Consider the following 18042-nt stretch of genomic DNA (forward strand, 5'->3'; position numbering starts at 1 on the left):
ATGGAGCAACTGCGGCCGCGGCTGCTGAGGACCTACGCGGGGCTGAGGGGGCGAGCCAGCCGCGGAGGAGGAGGAGGAGGAGGAGGAGGAAGAGGACGAGCGGGAGGCAAGGGCGGGCTGAGGCTCCTGCCGCGGGCGGCCCTTTGGATCTCGCCCCCGGCCGACCCCAAGCGCCTCTTCAGCACCAGCTCCTCCGCGGGGGCCTCCTGCTCCTCGCCCTCCTTGGCCGCCTGCCCCGACAACGACTCGGATTTCCTCCCGCCCGCCAGGCCCCGCCAGGCCCGGAAGCCTCCCGCCAAAACAGGGGGGAAGAAGAAGAAGAAGCAGAAGAAACAGGGCCCCCCCAAGGAGAACCGGCCTCCCCCCACAGGGAGCCAGGGCGGCGGCCCCTTCGTGCCCCCCAGCCCCCTCTGCAGGCACGTCACCTGTCGCCGGCCCAAGAAGGGACCCCCGCCTGGCCCCGCTGGCCTGCGGGGGGCTCCTCTGCTCTGCAGCACCCCTGAGTTGCCCCTCCTGAGCCCGGTGGGGGCCAGGAGGGCTTGGACCCTCCAGGAGGAAGAGGAGGAGGAGCCCCGCAGCCCCGTCTCCCACCCGCCAGGTTGTCGCTGCCGCCGCTGCCCCCCATGGGAGTTGTTCCGAGAAGGCAGCCTGAAGTCCCAGCATGAGGTCCTCACGGAGCTGAGCCTGCTGACGTTGGACACGCCGGAGATGGGGGACTCTTTGGACCTCTTCAGCCTGGAGGAGGAGATGGAGGAGGAAGCCAGACGACGTGCCCGGAGGTCGCCGCAGGACGGTTCCTTAGTGGGACCTGAACGTCCGGAATGCTTCGGGGCAATGACTGGCTGTGCCTTCCAAAGCGCATTGCCGTGTTGGAGTGAGACGAAAGCCTCTCCGGTCATACCAGAGCAGGCTTCGGCCCAAGGGTCCGATCAAGAGGGTGCTCCAGTGGCCCAGAGTTCCGTTCGCGGCGTTTTCCAAGTTCAAGTCCAAATGCAGGATGGTAAAATTGCGCTCTCCCCCCGAAAAGAGACCGTTTTCCTCGCACGGGAGCGAGAGCTGAGCTTGCCTCAGGTCGTCGGTGCTCCCGAGGAGATAGCTGGCGAGCTTGGTAGGCTTTCGGAAGGAGTGAGCATCCGCGGTGTTGTTTCAAACAGCCCCCAGTTCCAGCCAATGGTGGTACTGGATGACCAGGTGGTTTTGAACTGGTTGGCTAATCAGTCCACCAGAAAGCAAAAAGCTTCCCGTTCCCTGAAGGGGAAAAAGCTCTTCCTGTCCCAAACTCCCCACATCCTGCCTAAAACCTCCAGTTCCAGGAACAACCACCAAGTAGCTCCCAATTGTAATCCTGGAAGTACTGGCCGAAAAGCTTGCATTAGTGGCTTCAGTTCTAAACGTTGGGGACGCCAGAAAGTGGATCGAGCGGCACACAAGAAGAACAGGGCCTGGAAGCCGCAGGTGGATTCTCTCCTCCTGCAGGAGCGGCTGAAGTGGAATGAGATCGAAGACCACCTTTCTGTCTCTTTCCTGCCTTTGGACTCCTCCCTCAAGAATTCCGGCTTGTGGCGGAGAATCCGGGCGTCTTTTTCCCTCCACAAGAAGAAAAAAATCCTCTCGGAAGCCGAAAGCCTGAACGGCAGCACCGCCAGCATTTACTCGGCCCAATCTCCTCTTCCCAAGGCTTGTAATACCCCTTTCACCCAAAAGCTGGGCTACTCCATCTGTCCATCTTCCTCCATGGTGTTGCTGTCCTCCATGACGTCTCTCTCCATGTCAGAGATGACCTTGACGGACGCTGAGAAGGTCTACCGAGAATGCCAGCAGAAGGGGCCGGTCTCGTTTGAGGAGTGGCTTTCCAGAGAGAAGATGCCGAAGTGCGAGAAGATCGGGGAAGGGGTGTTTGGGGAGGTTTTCAAGACCGAGACCGAGAGGGGGACCGTGGCTTTAAAGATAATCCCGATTGAAGGGAGCGAGCGAGTCAACGGCGAGCCGCAGAAGACTTTCACCGAAATCTTGCCGGAGATCATCATTTCCAAAGAACTGAGTCTCCTCGCCGACGAGGAGGCTAACCGAACGTCGGGCTTTATCCGGTTGTATTCCATTCATTGTGTCCAAGGCACTTACCCCCAGCACTTCCTGAACGCCTGGGACGAATACCACCGGCTGAGGCAATCGGAGAACAACCGGCCTGATTTCTTCAGTGACCAGCAGCTGTTTATGGTCCTGGAATTTGAATTTGGAGGCACGGATCTGGAGAACATGAGGAGCCGGCAGCTGAGTTCGGTGGCTTCGGCAAAGAGCATCCTGCACCAGGTCACGGCTTCACTGGCCGTAGCCGAGGAAGCCCTCCGCTTTGAACACCGAGACTTACATTGGGGCAATGTGCTGGTGAGGAAAACCAGCTTGAAAGAGGTGACCGTTACCTTGAACGGGAAAGTCCACGTCCTTCCTACTCAAGGCATTCTGGTGAACATAATAGATTATACATTTTCCAGGCTGGAGAGGGACGGTTTAACAGTGTTTTGCGACCTTTCCACCGACGAGGAAGTATTCCAAGGGAGAGGGGATTACCAGTTTGATATTTATAGACAGATGAGGGAAGAGAACGCAAACAACTGGGCCGATTATTTCCCCCATAGCAATGTTCTGTGGCTTCACTACTTAGCAGACAAGCTGTTAAGCGAGGTGTCTTACAGAAAAAAGCCAACCACTTCCACCATGAAACAATTGCAGAAGCAGCTTAGGATGTTCTCCGCCAACGTTCTGAATTTCAAGTCTGCCGCCGAGCTACTTAATAAGCTGGGGACATTCTTCCATTGAATAAACTTGAACTCGGAGGACCGAGGGAGAGTTTTTAGGCCTTCTCGGACGTGTTAGAAAAACACACCCGGTATCCCCCAGTTTTTAAACCACACTTTGGAATATTGTCAGACTTGCTCGGCTGCGTTGCTTTGCGTTACGTTTGAACAGAGGGAAACCCCTCCCCCCTCCCCAACCATCATTTTTACTCCCCAAATTTTAAGTAATCTTAAATTTGCTCCCCCCCCCGCCCTGTTGCAAAACCCCTTAATATTTTTTCCCTAATTATTGTGGCTTATTTTAAAATGAAGCACAATCTTTTGTAACGGAACCTCAGAAAATTATGCCAGCTTTACTTTTGCAGTATTAAATCTGATAAACGCTTTTTATATTAATAAACATTCTATGTTGCCCAACCTGCATTTTTTTAAAATTGACTTTGAAATATGATAATTTAACTGGTTGCAGCATCAAGGTGATCTCCGAAACAAATGCTACGCTTAGTTGGACCTGGTTAGCAGTTAAGTGGGAGACCAATTTATCTAAGTAAGGGCTGTGCTCCCGGGGCTATAGAGCTAAGTCTCTGAATTACAACTATTTGTTGAGTTACTATTTGAAATTACAGTGACACTGAAAAAGTGACTTACGACCATTTTTCGCACGACCGTTGCAGCCTCCCCACGGTCACGTGATCAAAATTAAGAGGCTTACCAACTGGCTTGTACTTATGAGCGTTGCAGCGTCACGAGGTCACATGATCCCCTTTTGCAATCTTCTGACAATGGGGGAGCCAGGTTCATTTAACAACCATGTTAACTTGACAGTGGCAGTGATACACTTAGTAACTGTGACAAGAAAGGTCGTAAAATGGAGCAAAACTCACTCATGTCTTGCTTAGCAACAGAAACGTTGGGTTCAATTGTGGTCGTAAGTCGAGGACTACCCTGTAAACTAGACTGGGAAGTTCAGAGAAAATATTTTTGAAAAAAAGGCAGTGGCAAGCCTATTCTCTAGGAAAACTACTTGGGTGCATTGATAAAGTCACTGAGAGTTCAGCTCAAAAAGTTATTTTTTTGTTGTTGTGGGGTTAGGGTTGAAACTAAAATTGTAATAATAGCATACGTGTGTGCTGCCCCACTTCCAACAACCAGCTGGATACTATATTCTTATCTGTGCAATGGTATAAAATCCTTGAACTCTGGGATAGTTAATTATAAAACAGCTGTTTATTGTTTGAAAACCATAAAAACAATGAAATCTAAAAATCGACTGTCTTAGCTTTCACTGATCCACTGTCAGCGTCATCAGAGTAGGCATTAGGAAGTGGGGAGGTTTCTTATAAACCCAGTAAGTTAAGATATTCTTATCTACGTGGGTCACAAATAGTCTTTGACTTATAACCGCAAATTTCACTCGCTAAGCAAGATAATTGAGTTTTGCCTCATTCCCCCCCCCCAGTTGGTAAGCAAATCGTTGCAGTTGTTAAGTGAATCACGTGGTTGTTAAGCTAATCTGGCTTCCCCCATTGACTTTGTCGGAAGCCGGCTGGGAAAGATACATGCGGTGATTAGGTGACCCTGGGAAACGCAACAGTCGTAAGTACATGCCAGGTGCCCGAATTTTGATCCTGTGGACTGGTGATGGCCCATAAAAGTGAAAAACAGCCATAGGTCATTTTTTTCCCCCAGTGCTGTTGTAACCGAATGGTCCCTAAATGAATGGTTGTAAGTTAAGGATTGCCTATATTTTTTTTAACTTTGCTCAGAATTATTGGGACCTTCCTCCCCCCCCCCTTCCAGCCCCCAGTAGATTTTATCTAGGGAAGGCAGACATCCCACCAACTAAAAGCATATAGCTATTTGATGCAACCTTGCTAAGGTTTCATTGCTCGCTCGATCTCTCGCTCTTAGAACGTGTATTTTAAGAATTATCTGTGTGAACCTCTTTTCTTGCCTTGGGAGAAGCCATTTTTAGACTCAACCCCATGAAGAGCATGGCTGAAAGAAGAGAATATTTGTAACTCAGCGGTGAACTGTGGGGTCCTTGGTGCTCTCTGAGCTGGGTGGTTTCCTTGCAGACGTTTCATGACCCAACTAGGGAACAACATCAGTGTTAGAAGGGAGGGTTTTTTTTGCAGAGAGGAGGAGGAAGGGAAGGATGAGGAGGACTGTGGGGTCCTGGGTGCTCTCTGAGCTGGGTGGTTTCCTTGCAGACGTTTCATGACCCAGCTAGGTAACATCAGTACTAGAAGGGAGGGGGGTTTGTGAGAGGAGGAGGAAGACTATGGGGTCCTTCATGCTCTCTAAGCTTGGTGGCTCCCTTGCAGGCGTTTCTTGACCCAGCTAGGTAACATCATCAGTGGTAGGGAGAGTTGTGGAGTGGAGAGGAAAGAGAAGCAGGAGGAGAAAGCAGAAATAGGAGGAGACCGTGGGGTCCTTGGTGCTCTCTGAGCTGGGTGGTTTCCTTGCAGACATTTCATGACCCAATTAGGGAACATCATCAGTGCTAGAAGGGAGTTGGGTCTGTGGAGAGGAGGAGGAGGAGAACTGTGGGGTCTCTGAGCTCGGATGTTTCCTTGCAGACATTTCATGACCCAATTAGGGAACATCATCAGTGCTAGAAGGAAGGAGCGGTTTATGGAGGGAAGAAGAGGAAGAGGACCGTGGGGCCTTGGTGTTCTCTGAGCTTGGTTGTGTTCTTGCAGACGTTTCATTGCCCAGCTAGGTAACATCATCAGTGCTAGAAGGGAGGAGGAGGAGGAAGAACAGGAGGATGACTGTGGGGTCCTTGGTGCTCTCTAGGCTTGGTGGTTTCCTTGCAGGCGTTTCATGACCCAACTAGGGAACATCATCAGTGCTAGGTGGGGTTTGTGGAGGGGAGGGGAAAGAGAATCAGGAGGATAAAGAGCAGAAAATAGCAGGAGAGGAGGAGGACAGTGGGGTCCTTGGTGCTCTCTGAACATGGTGGTTTTCTTGCAGATGTTTCCTTCATCTGTCTTAAGTAACATCATCAGTGTTAAAGGGGTGTGTGTGTCTCTGTTTATATACAACCAACGTGCCCTGTCAGTGTTGGTGGGGAATGCTCTTGGTGGGTCCTTGATTAGTCCAAGATAGAGAGATGGAGAGACGTGGGCTGTTGGTGTTCTTTGAGTTTGATGGCTTTCTTGCAGACATTTCCTTACCTGTCTAGCTAACAACATCCGTGCTAGAAGGAGGTGGGATCTTCTCCCTTTTTATATACAAAGGGGTTGCCCTGCCAGCGCTGATGGGAGCGTTTTCTTCCTTGCTACTTTCTAGCACGGAAGATGTTGCTCAGTCAGGTAACGAAGCTGGCAGATGCAAACCAGGAAGAGCTAAATGAACTCCTAACCTAACTGCAGAGTTGTTGTTGTTTTTCAGTTGCAAGATATATATATTTTTTTGCAATGATAGTATGTGTTCTGTACCAGCCTGCTACCGGCCCTGCAGAAAAGGCAGGGACAACCCCTTTTTCAAGAAGGCAAGAAGCTGGAATTACTCCTGCCAAATTTATTACTACAAAAACAAACGGAACAAGACAAACCAAGAAACAGGAGCTTTAAGAAACATGAACTATCCAAGCGGTTGCCTTCAGCAAACCAGCCCTCCCACACATTCCCCTTATATAGAGTTCAGGGTGTGGCTTCTCTCTGCCTCCTTCCGAGGAGCCCCATTGCCTTCCTCTGTTTACTCCTAATTGACTGCCTCCTGTGTCGGGCGTCCTTGAACAGGGCCAGCTGTGGGTCATCTTCATCCACGCTGTCAGGCTCACACAGCTGGGTCTCCGTGGTGACCAAGTGGGAGGGGCCTGGCTGAGGGCTCTCATCAGCAAGATCTTCAACCCCCTCAGCAAGGTCTTCAACACCCCCCTCCTCCTCCTCTGAGTCGTCCGACCCAACTGCCGAACCCACAGGCTGACCCTGAATCACAACAGTATGTTTCCACAAGATGGAAACTCTGCACTGATGATGTTACCTAGTTGGGTCACGAAACGTCTGCAAGGAAACCACCGAGCGCAGAGAGCATCCAGGATGTCTTAATTTCAACCCTGAGTCACAAAATATTCTCCTTTATTGACGCTAGCTGTGGTTTGTTGAACAGAGCCGGTGGCCTTGATTCAGGCTTCGCGTAATGGTGTGAACTCAGCGGCTTTGATTTTATTTGTGGCTCCCAAGAGTACTACAAACCCAGATTAATTCGGTTGAGCAAGAATAACAAAATGACAAGAGTTGGAAGGGACCTTGGAGGTCTTCTAGTCCAGTTGGTTCTTTGCTAAACGAAATTCAACCTGCTTTTTTTCCCCCTCTTCTTATTTGGAGACCTGAAAGATAGCTCTTCTGCTAATATAAATAAGCTTGAAATGTTAAAACTCTACCGATGTTTTATATTCATCTCTCTTAGATCCTGGACAAATATTTTTTTCCCAATTTTTGTGGATCCGTTGCTTCTCCAGGAAACGGAGCAACATATTCCAAGGCCATAACCTAAATTGGCGTTTCTTAACCACCACAACTTCAGTTAAAGTTACTCAGGTTGAAAACAATAATTCAGAAAAAGGCAGCGGTGAACTGCTTCTCTAATGCTTTTCAGAAAAAAACGTGCAAAGAAGAGACAAATGTACTTGTCTAGCTGAAGTAAAAATAATAAGAAGAAGATGGAAGGGACCTTGGAGGTCATCTAGTCCAACCCCCTGCTCAGGCAAGACACCCTATACCATTTCAGACAAATGGCTGTCCAGTCTCTTCTTAAAAACCTCCAGTGTTGGAGCATTCACTGTTCCTGGAGGCAAGGAGTTCCACTGGTTAATTGTTCTCGCTGTCAGGAAGTTTCTCCTTAGTTCTAGGTTGCTTCTCTCATTGTCTAGGTGATCATCCCTAGCCAGCTGATCTTGAAAAAGTTGCACTAATCAGGATTGGACCTGGTTAGTGGCAGAATAAAGAGATAACCAAGAAACCTCAACAGCAAAAATTAGACCAGGAAATTGAGAATATATTTCTGAATGAGTCGATTGCGAAGCATTTATCCCCCTTTTCATTGATTAGTTCATACTCTGTCTTTCTGTTTATTAAAACACACAAGCCAGCTTTACAGGGCCAAAAGAGCCATATCTGATTCTGCATTTATTTATTAAATTTAGGTGCCTCCAGTCTCACAATCCAAAATCACTCTGGGTGGCTTACAATGCCATAAAGAGCCGGTTCTGACTAGTGATTAAGACACCAGGCTAGAAAGCGGGAGGCTATGAGTTCTAATCCTGATTTAGTCATGAAAGCCAGCTGGGTGACTTTAGGCCAGTCACCAGGAGACTGAGAGTTCTAGTTCCATATTAGGCGTGAAAGCCGCCTGGGTGACTTTGGGCCAATCCCCGGGAGATGGTGAATTTGAGTGAAACCCAACTGAATAAGTTTGGGCCAATCACCAGGAGACAGTGAGTTCTAGTCCTGCCTTATAATGAAAGCCGACTGGGTAAGTTTGGGCCAATCAGCAGGAGACAATGAGTTCTAGTCTTGCCGTAGAATGAAAGTCGGCTAGGTATATTTGGGACAATCACCAGAAGATGGAGAGTTCTAGTCCCACCTTAGGCATGAAGCTGGCTGGATGACTTTGGGCCAATCACCAGGAGACAGTGAATTCTAGTCCCACCTTAGGCAGAAATGCCGGTTGGATGACTTTGGGCCAATTACCAGGAGACGGTGAGTTCTAGTCCCTCCTTAGGCATGAATGCTAGTTGGATGATATGGGGCCAATCACCAGGAGACGGTGAGTTCTAGTCCCATCTTAGCCATAAAAGCCAGCTGGGTGACTTCGGGACAATCACCAGGAGACTGTGAGTTCTAGTCCCGCCTTAGGCAGAAAAGCCAACCGGGTGACTTTGGGCCAGACATTCTCCATCAGGCTAACCCACCTTGCCTCGCAAGGTTGTTATGAGGAAAATAGGCACGTTGGATATGTTCGCCACCTTGGCGTATTTGTAAAATCAAACATAAAGGTGGGATAATAAATAAAGATTGAAGCACCCGAACTGAATGGGAATTGAGGGGGCGTTTATCCTGCAAACCACCTTGGCAGGGAAGCAGGTGGGTTTTTAAAATAAAAAATAAAAAAAATGAATAGGAAAAGTAAGTCACAATTTCCCTTTTGCTCTTTTCCCTAATCTCTTCAGGTAAAGCTCCATTCAGCCAGGTTAATTCGGATGAGCCGAGCTCATCTGAGGTAAATTCTGCTGCAGTTTCCCTGCCCATCGTGGCTTTTCGTTTCTTCCCTAAGGAACATTTGTCTTCTTTCCCCTTGTGCGGCAAAAGTGTGCAGTAATTAAGCCCGAAGTGCATGACAATGGGGTAAACAAAGCTTCCAGTCTTGCTAAATGCGTGTCGCAATTCTCACTGGAGGCAATTTACTTAGCATTGAGGAGAAAGGGAACATAATTCCAACATCATCATCGTCGTCATCGTCATTATTATTATTATTACAGATGGAATGTTGTTGTTTTTTATTATTTGCTCCAAAAATTCAACCTTAACCTTGCGCTATCGCAAACAAAGCAATCCACCAACAAAACAAGTTCATGCCGCAAATTTTGACTTTATTGCGCAAGAAAGCTTAACACCGGTACTTATTTCTAAGCTTACCAGGTACAATTGCAAAACCTATCCTACAGATCAGTGTTCCTCAAACGTGGCAAGCTGAAGCGGGGTGAACTTCAACTCCCAGAATTCTTCGGGCAGCCAGGCTGGATGAGGAACTCTGGGAATTGGAAGTCCCCCGATCTTCAAGCTGCCAAGCTTGAGAAACGTTGTTATCTACAGGTACTCCTCGAGTTCGGACCACAATGGAGCCCAACCTTTCTGTTGCTAAGTGAAACACTTGCTAAGTGAGCTTTGCCCCGTTTTGATGACCCTTGTTGCAAAGGTCGTTACGTGAATCACTACACTGAAGTTAGTAACACGGATGTTAAGTAACTCTGGCTTCCCCATTAATTTTGCTTTTCAGAAGGTCACAAATGGAGGAGGAGGAGAAAAAGAAAAAGAGAAGAAGGAAGAAGGAAAAAAAGGAGGAGGACTGTGGGGTCTCTGGTGCTTCGTGAAAATGGTGGTCTTCTTGCAGACGCTACATGACCCAGCTAGGGAATATCATCAGGGCTAGAAGGGAGAGGAGGAGGAGGAGGAGGAGGAGGAGGAGGAAGAAGAAGGAGAAGGAGAAAGAAGAAAGAGGAGGAGGAGGAGAACAAGGAAAAAATAAGAGGAGAAGGAGGAGAAAAAGAAGGGAAGAAGAAGAGAAGGAGCAGAAGAAAAAGGAGGAGGAGAAGGAAGAAAAGAAGGAGAAAGAGAAGAAGAAGAAGAAGAAGAAGAAGAAGAAGAAGAAGAAGAAGAAGAAGAAGAAGAAGAAGAAGAAGAAGAAGAAGAAGAACAACAACAACAACAACAACAACAACAACAACAACAACAACAATGTGAGGTCCTTGGTGCTCTCTGAGCTGGGTGGCTTTCTTGCAAACATTTCAACACCGAACTAGGGAACATCACCAGTGCTAGAACGGAAGAGGAAGAGGAGGACTGTGGGGTCCTTGGTGCTCTGTGGAAATGGTTCTTGCAGACGTTTCATGACCCAGCTAGGGAACATCATCAGGGCTAGAAAGGAGAGGAGGAGGAGGAAGAGGGAGAGATGACGATGATGATCTGACTGGGCTAAGCTTTCTGAAGGTGCTGGACAACATTCTGTGAGAACATCTGTGCTGCCGTAACTGAGAAGCAGGCAAAATTCTTCCTCCGCTAAGCAAGTCAGGGCACTCCTCCCTCCCACCCTCCCTCCCTCCCCCCTCCCCGGTGATTCCTCCCCTCATATGTTCTGCAACGCCCCCTCCTCTTCCTTTACTTCCTCCAGTGAAGACCAGCGATTCAATGCTTGGTTCATCCACTTCCGTATTTTCAACACTAGAGGAACAGGGACGTCAAGAAACAAGCCATCAGTACGAATCACACACTGAGCAGTGCTTTACAGCTAGTCCTCGACTTACAATCACTCATTTAGTGACTGAAGTTACAACGACATGGAAAAAACAACAACGTATAACCACTTTTCACAATTACAACCGTTGCAGCATCCCCCGGGTCACGTGATCAAAATTCAGACACTTGGCCACCGACTCGTATTTATGACGGTTGCAGCATCACGGGGTGGGTGGGGTGGGGTCAGTTGATTGCCCCCCTTTTGCGAACGTCCGTCAAGCAAAGTCAACGGGGGAAGCCAGACTCGCTTAACGACCGTGTGACTGACTTAACCATGGCAGTGATTCGCTTAACAACTGTGGCCCAGAAAGTCGTAAAATGGGGGCGAACTCACTTAACAAATGTTTCACTTAGCCACGTAAATTATGGGCTCCGCTGCGGTTGTAAGTTGAGAACTGCCTGTACGGAGTTTTGGGGAACGGCAGCGTGTCTGAATAGAATGGAGCTGGAAGGGACCTTGGAGGTCTTCTAGTCCAGCCCCCTGCTCAAGCAGGAGGACCTATACCAGGGGTAGGCAATCTCGGCTCTTTTATGACTCGTGGACTTCAACTCCCAGAATTCCTGAGTTAGCCTGACACAGGAATTCTGGGAGTTGAAGTCCATGAGTCATAAAAGAGCCGAGGTTGCCTACCCCTGACCTATACCATCTCAGACAAGTGACTATCTAGTCCAGGGGTCTTCAAACTCGGCCCTTTTATGACTCATGGACCAACTCCCAGAATTCCTCAGCCAGACATGCTAGCTGAGGAATTCTGGGAGTTGAAGTCCATGAGTCATAAAAGGGCCGAGTTTGAAGACCCCTGATCTAGTCTCTTCTTAAAAACCTCCAGTGATAGGGCGCCCATGGAATCTGCCCATCGAAGCTGCAAAATGGATCCATTGATTTTAGGACCTCTCCTGTGGCCATCGTTAAGAGAACACCATGATCATTAAACCAACCAGCGGTGCCAGATTTGGACAAGGCCATGTAAACCGCAGCCACATGACCGCTGGAAGCTGCAAAGGGCTGTGTACCCCCAAGGTTACGGGGGGAGCGACTGTCAGAACTTCGGGATTGGGTTGTAATTAGCCCCCAGGTTGCCCTGTGGCAATTTTGGTCAAGGAAGGAAGGAAGGAAGGAAGGAAGGAAGGAAGGAAGGAAGGAAGGAAGGAAGGAAGGAAGGAAGGAAGGAAGGAAGGAAGGATAACAATAGTTGAAAGGGACCTTGGAGGTCATCTAGTCCAACCCCCTGCTCAGGCAGGAAACCCTCTACCATTCCGGATAAAGGGCTGTCCAGTCTCTTCTTAGAAACCTCCAGTGTTGGAGCATTCACCACCTCTGGAGGCAGGTTGTTCCACTGGTTAATTGTTCTAACAGTCAGGAAGTTTCTCCTTATTTCCAGGTTGCTTCTCCTTGGTTAATTCCCATCCGTTGCTTCTTGTCCTGCCTTCAAATGCTTTGGAGAATAGCTTGACTCCCTCTTCTTTGGGGCAGCCCCTGAGATACTGGAAGACTGCTATCATGTCACCCTTAATCCTTTTTTTTCTCTAGACTGGCCGTAACCAATTCTTACCGTACAACCGTTCTTCCTATGTTTAGTCTCCCGGCCTTAGTTGCTCTTCTTTGCAGTTTTTTTTTTCAAAGTCTGAACCTCCTTTTTGTAATGTGGTGACCAAAACTGGATGCAGTATTCCAGGTGTGGCCTTACTAAGGTTTTATAAAGCGGTACTAAATACTTCACGTGATCTTGATTCTATGCCTCTGTTTATACAACCTAGGATTGTATTAGCTTTTGTGCCTGCTGCCGCACACAGCTGGCTCACGATCAAGTGATCGTCCACTCGGACTTTAAGGTCCCTCTCACAGATGCCGTTTTTAAGCCAGGTCTCGCCCAATCTTTACTTATACCATTGGTGGCGAACCTACGGCACGGGTGCCAGAGGCGGCACTCAGAGCCCTCCCTGTGGGCACCCGCACCATGCCTTAGAGGTGGCAACTGTCCCTTTTCAACCAGCTGTCCCCCACAGGTGTCCCTCCCAACGAGCGACATTGAGGTGACCACACCCACCTTGGCTATATATATATATATATATATATATATATATATATATATATATATATATATATATATATATATATATATATATATATATATATATATATATATATATATATGTGTTTTCTGAGGTTTTCACGGGTGTTTGTATGTAGATCTTTGGTCATTTGGGTTTTTTCCCACGTAGAATTGAAGGTATAAGAGCAACGTTTCGACAAAATCTCATCCGTCATCCTTAGGCTGGTGGCTTGAGCTTCATTCTTCTGGGAGAAGTGTGTGGTAGTGGCTGTTTGTTCCTCCGAATGACCAAAGATCTATCTATCTATCTATCTATCTATCTATCTATCTATCTATCTATCTATCTATCTATCGATCGATAGATGGATGGATGGATGGATAGATAGATAGATAGATGATAGACAGACAGACAGACAAATAGACAGATACACAGGATGGATGGATGGATGGATGGATGGATGGATGGATAGAGATAGATAGATGATAGATAGATAGATAGATAGATAGATAGATAGATAGATAGATAGATAGATAGATAGATAGATAGATAGATAGATATAGACAGATAGATATGGATCGATAGATGGATATATAGATAGATAGATAGATAGATATAGAGTGAAATATAGATATCTATATAGATATAGATATATAGATATATAGATTTTCTAGTTTTACAATCAGGTACTTAATAGATAATGTGTTCTCTGGATCCATTAGTAATTGAGTGGTATATATTAACTTCTTCAGTCTAGATCCATTATTGCACCATCACGTTTCGTCTCTTCTTCCAGTATCTGTTTTTCCACACTAGGCAAATACAATTCTTATTGTTATTAGTAAATATACAATTGAATATTGACATCTTTGTTATCTTTTTCTCATAGTATCAATAAAATCAGTTTTAGATTACTTTTCTAGACAAAACATATCTTAATTGCATTTGTACTCAAGATCCATATGTTTATTTATTTATTTATTTATTTATTTATTTATTTATTTATTTATTTATTTATTTATTTACATTTATATACCGCCCTTTCCCTGAGGACTCAGGGCGGTTTACAGGGAATTAAAAAATCCACCATACAAAAGTTAAAAAAACAAAATTAAAAAATATTAAATTGACCCTGTACACTTAAAACCCCAATTAAAAATTTCTCCTCAGCCTGGGCCTGAGAGCTCAAAGAGCCAGGTCTTCAGGCCCCGGCGGAATGATCGGAGGTCGGGGGCAGTTCTCAGCTCCACCGGCAGCTGGTTCCAGAGGGCAGGCGCTCCCACTGAGAAGGCCCTATCCCTGGGTGTCACCCGCCAGCAATCTCTTACCGGCGGAACCCTGAGCAGACCCTCCCTGTGGGAGCGCACTGGGCGAAGGGCGTTTGATGCCGGCAGCAGGTGTTCCCTCAAATAGCCCGGACCCAGGCCATGTAGGGCTTTATAGGTAATAACCAGCACCTTGAATTTCACCCGGAGGGCAACCGGAAGCCAATGCAGCTCACGGAGTAGAGGTGTTACATGGGAGTATCGGGAGACCCCCATTACAACTCGCGCGGCCGCATTCTGCACCAGTTGAAGCCTCCGAATGGTCTTCAAGGGCAGCCCCATGTAGAGAGCGTTACAGTAGTCCAAACGGGAGGTCACAAGCACATGAGTAACTGTGCGTAGGGCGTCTCAGTCCAGATAGGGACGCAACTGGCGCACCAGGCGAACCTGTGCAAAAGCCCCCCTGGTCACGGCTCCTATGTGGTCTTCAAAAGTGAGCCGTGAGTCCAGGAGGATGCCCAGGTTGCGAGCCCTATCAACGGGGGGTAACACCTCACCCCCCATCGTTAGAGGTGGAATAACTTGGTTAACCCGAGATGCCGATATGCACAGCCACTCAGTCTTGGCGGGATTGAGACGAAGCCTGTTTCTCCCCATCCAGACCTGAACCGCCTCCAGGCACCGGGACATCACGGAGAGGGCATCACTGGGTTGGTTCGGGGTGGAAAGAAAAAGTTGGGTATCATCAGCGTACTGGTGATACCCCACCCCAAAACCACGAATGATCTCGCCCAGCGGCTTCATATAGATGTTGAACAGGAGAGGCGAGAGGACCGACCCCTGAGGAACTCCACAAATGAGAGACCTCGGGGCGGATCTCTGCCCTCCTGTCAACACCGACTGCGAGCGGCCCTGGAGGTAGGAGGAGAACCACCGTAGAACGGTGCCTCCCACTCCCAACCCCCTGAGACGCCGCAGCAGGATACCATGGTCGATAGTATCGAAAGCCGCTGAGAGATCTAATAGGACCAGGACAGAGGAGCAACCCCTGTCCCTTGCCCTCCAGAGATCATTCACCAGCGCGACCAATGCCGTCTCCGTGCTGTGTCCGGGCCTGAAACCCGATTGGTACGGGTCCAGATAATCAGTTTCCTCCAGGAACAGAGGGAGCTGATGCGCCACCACACTCTCAACAACCTTCGCCAGAAAGCGAAGGTTGGAGACTGGACGGTAGTTGTCTAAAGCAGTCGGGTCCAAAGCAGGCTTCTTGAGAAGGGGTCTCACCACCGCCTCCTTCAAGGCGGCAGGGAAGACACCCTCCTTCAAAGAAGCAGTTATTACTGCCTGGAACCAGCCTCGTGTTCCCTCCCGAGCCGCATAAGCTAGCCAGGAGGGGCACGGATCCAACAAACAGGTGGTGGTGCTCAGTCTCCCCATGATCCTGTCCACGTCATCAGGGGAAACAGGGTCGAACTCAGTCCAGATAACGTGCTCAAGACCGCCTGATTCCTCCACATCAGACTCTGCCCAGTCAGAGTCCCGGCCGGTCCGGATCCGAGCGATTTTGTCCGCCAGATGATGACTAAACTCCTCGGCTCGTCCCTGTAAGGGATCCTCTCTCAGTATCCTGTTTTCGCTTTTTTTTTTAATTTCCCACTAGTATTCAAAATGCCTCTATTGTTTATAATTTGAAAGTGAGTTATATTTGGGTAACCAAAAGCTTCGTTATTCAAACTTCTTAGTGTTTTTCTGTTTCCCTTCTTATATCAAAATCTAATATTCTAGTTAAAAACCTTATTTATTTATTTATTTATTTTATTATATTTGTATACCGCCCTTCTCCCGAAGGACTCAGGGCGGTGAACAGGGCATATATAAAAATACAGAATACAAAAATTAAAAAGAATTAAATAGTAGCCCAGCTAAAACAATCAATAATAATATAAAAATCCCCATTAAAACCCCAACACATCCCCCATCAGGCCAGGCCGGCTTGTTCAAATAGATGGGTCTTCAGACCACGTCGGAAGGAGCGAAGGTCAGGTGCCATCCGGAGCTCGACCGGCAACTGATTCCATAAAGCCGGAGCGCCCACAGAGAAGGCCCTCCCCCTGGGGGCCACCAGCCGACATTCTCTTATCTTTCTAGTTATGATAGTACTTCTATTTCTAGCAATTATCTATTCTCCACCATATTCAAACATCTAGTTAACAATATAGTATCCCATCCAATGGCTCAAAACCTCTATTTTCTTCAGCCTTACTCTAGCTTTCTTTCTTCGCCGACTAACTTTTCCAAGTAAATGCATTTGAATCATCAAGTAGTTTTTCTTCTGTTTTTCTGTATGTTGTTTGGAATAAGAAAGACCATTTGGTTAAAGTATTTTTGGAGGAACGGACCCCACTGATGTTCATTAAACAGCCTCCCTCCTTCTGCAATTCCCCACAGTTCTCCTAACAGCTCGTTCAATCAGTTCTTCTTCCTTTTCCTCGAATATATCCTGAATTATTTTTTTTTGAAACAAGTTTTATTAATTTTCCAATTTTACATCCAAATATTTAGAAAGCAGCGTGATGACTGGGTAATCAATAGTCCAATAACAAGATCTTTTGTACATGTCTCAGGTTACATCATCAAAAAAATCCCTCTCTATTTCCCTTAATTACCATATCACATTCAAGTTAGTACATTTCTAATTATAACACGATCAGTTCAGACATTTATCAATATATTTTATTTACTTATACATATCCATGTCCTGTTTTTAAATTTTATCCCCCTCAGCTCTCGGTTTGTCTTTTGGCTGCTCTCTTCTCCTGTGGACAGCACGGCTCTCGACTCTCGGCCCATTTGGCGGCCCGGTTACGGCTCCCCGTTCTAGTTCTGACCAGACTTGTCTGGCACCATAGGCAGCCAGTTCCCCCACCCCATATCTCTTTTCCCCCAATCCTCAATCCTTTCTGATTTTTTTTTTTTTGACCCCCTGTGCTTCTTGGATGAGTTCCCGTTAACGGCATAAAATGACGCGAGTTTTCCAACTGCATTTTTTTTATAATTCCGGGCTGTTTATTTAATGACTTAAAGGTGTAAACTTTGCAGAGGCAGTTATAACTATGCTTATCCTTTGCCGAAACTGTCGCATAAATATATCTTGTGGATAGGAAGAATGTGTGTGAAACACTCTCTCTCTGTGTCTGTTTGTGTGTGTGTGTGTGTGTGTGTGTGTGTGTATGTCAGTCAGTGTGTCTGACTTGTGGCACTGTCGTCGTTTTTACAGAATAACAGAGTTGGAAGAGACCTTGGAGGTCTTCTAGTCCAGCCCCCTCCTCAAATAGGACACCCTGTAACATTTCAGACCAATGGCTGTCCATTCTCTTCTTAAAAGTGATGGAGCACCCACAACATCTGGAGGCAGGTTGTTCCACAAAGAGAAGGAGAAGGAGGACAAGGAGGAGGAGAAGGAGGAAGAGGAGGAAGAGAAGAGAGGTGGAAGAGAAGGAGGAGAAGGAGGAGGAGGAGGAAGGAGGAGGAAGAGGAGGAGAAAGAGGAGGAGGAAGAGGAGGATAAGGTGGAAGAGGAGGAGAAGAGAGGAGGGGGAAGACAAGGAGAAGGGGGAGGAGGAGAAGGAAGATGAGGAGGAGGAGGAGAGAGGAGGAGGAGGAGGAGGAGAAGGAGGAGAAGAAGAAGAGAGGAAGAGGAGGAAGGGAAGGAAAAGGAAAAGTAGTAGATAGTAGTAGTAGTAGGAGGAGGAGGAGGCTATGGGCTAAACTCTGCTGGTTTTTTCACTCTCAGATAACATGATCTGCACTGAGGCGCACACAGAATTCTCCCGCCACTAAGTGAGTCAGCTCAGCCCAAAGGCACGCACTTCCACCCTCTGTTTCCATCGAAGAGCAGCTGAGGCCG

The 18042-nt window shown here is 47.5% G+C and overlaps 1 protein-coding gene across 1 annotated transcript; it reads left to right on the forward strand.

Moving 5' to 3' along the window:
• LOC308673862 (uncharacterized protein) lies at positions 1-3206 on the forward strand (the record flags this gene model as incomplete). The annotated part of the gene is made up of 1 exon (XM_081337891.1): positions 1-3206. The coding sequence occupies one exon, from the start codon at positions 1-3 to the stop codon at positions 2815-2817; it is 2817 nt and encodes a 938-aa protein (XP_081194017.1). The 3' UTR covers positions 2818-3206.
• Positions 3207-18042: the final 14836 nt, after the last annotated feature.

The sequence above is a fragment of the Vipera berus genome, assembly GCF_964194415.1.
Source record: "Vipera berus genome assembly, chromosome: 1".
NCBI classification, from domain to species: domain Eukaryota; kingdom Metazoa; phylum Chordata; class Lepidosauria; order Squamata; family Viperidae; genus Vipera; species Vipera berus.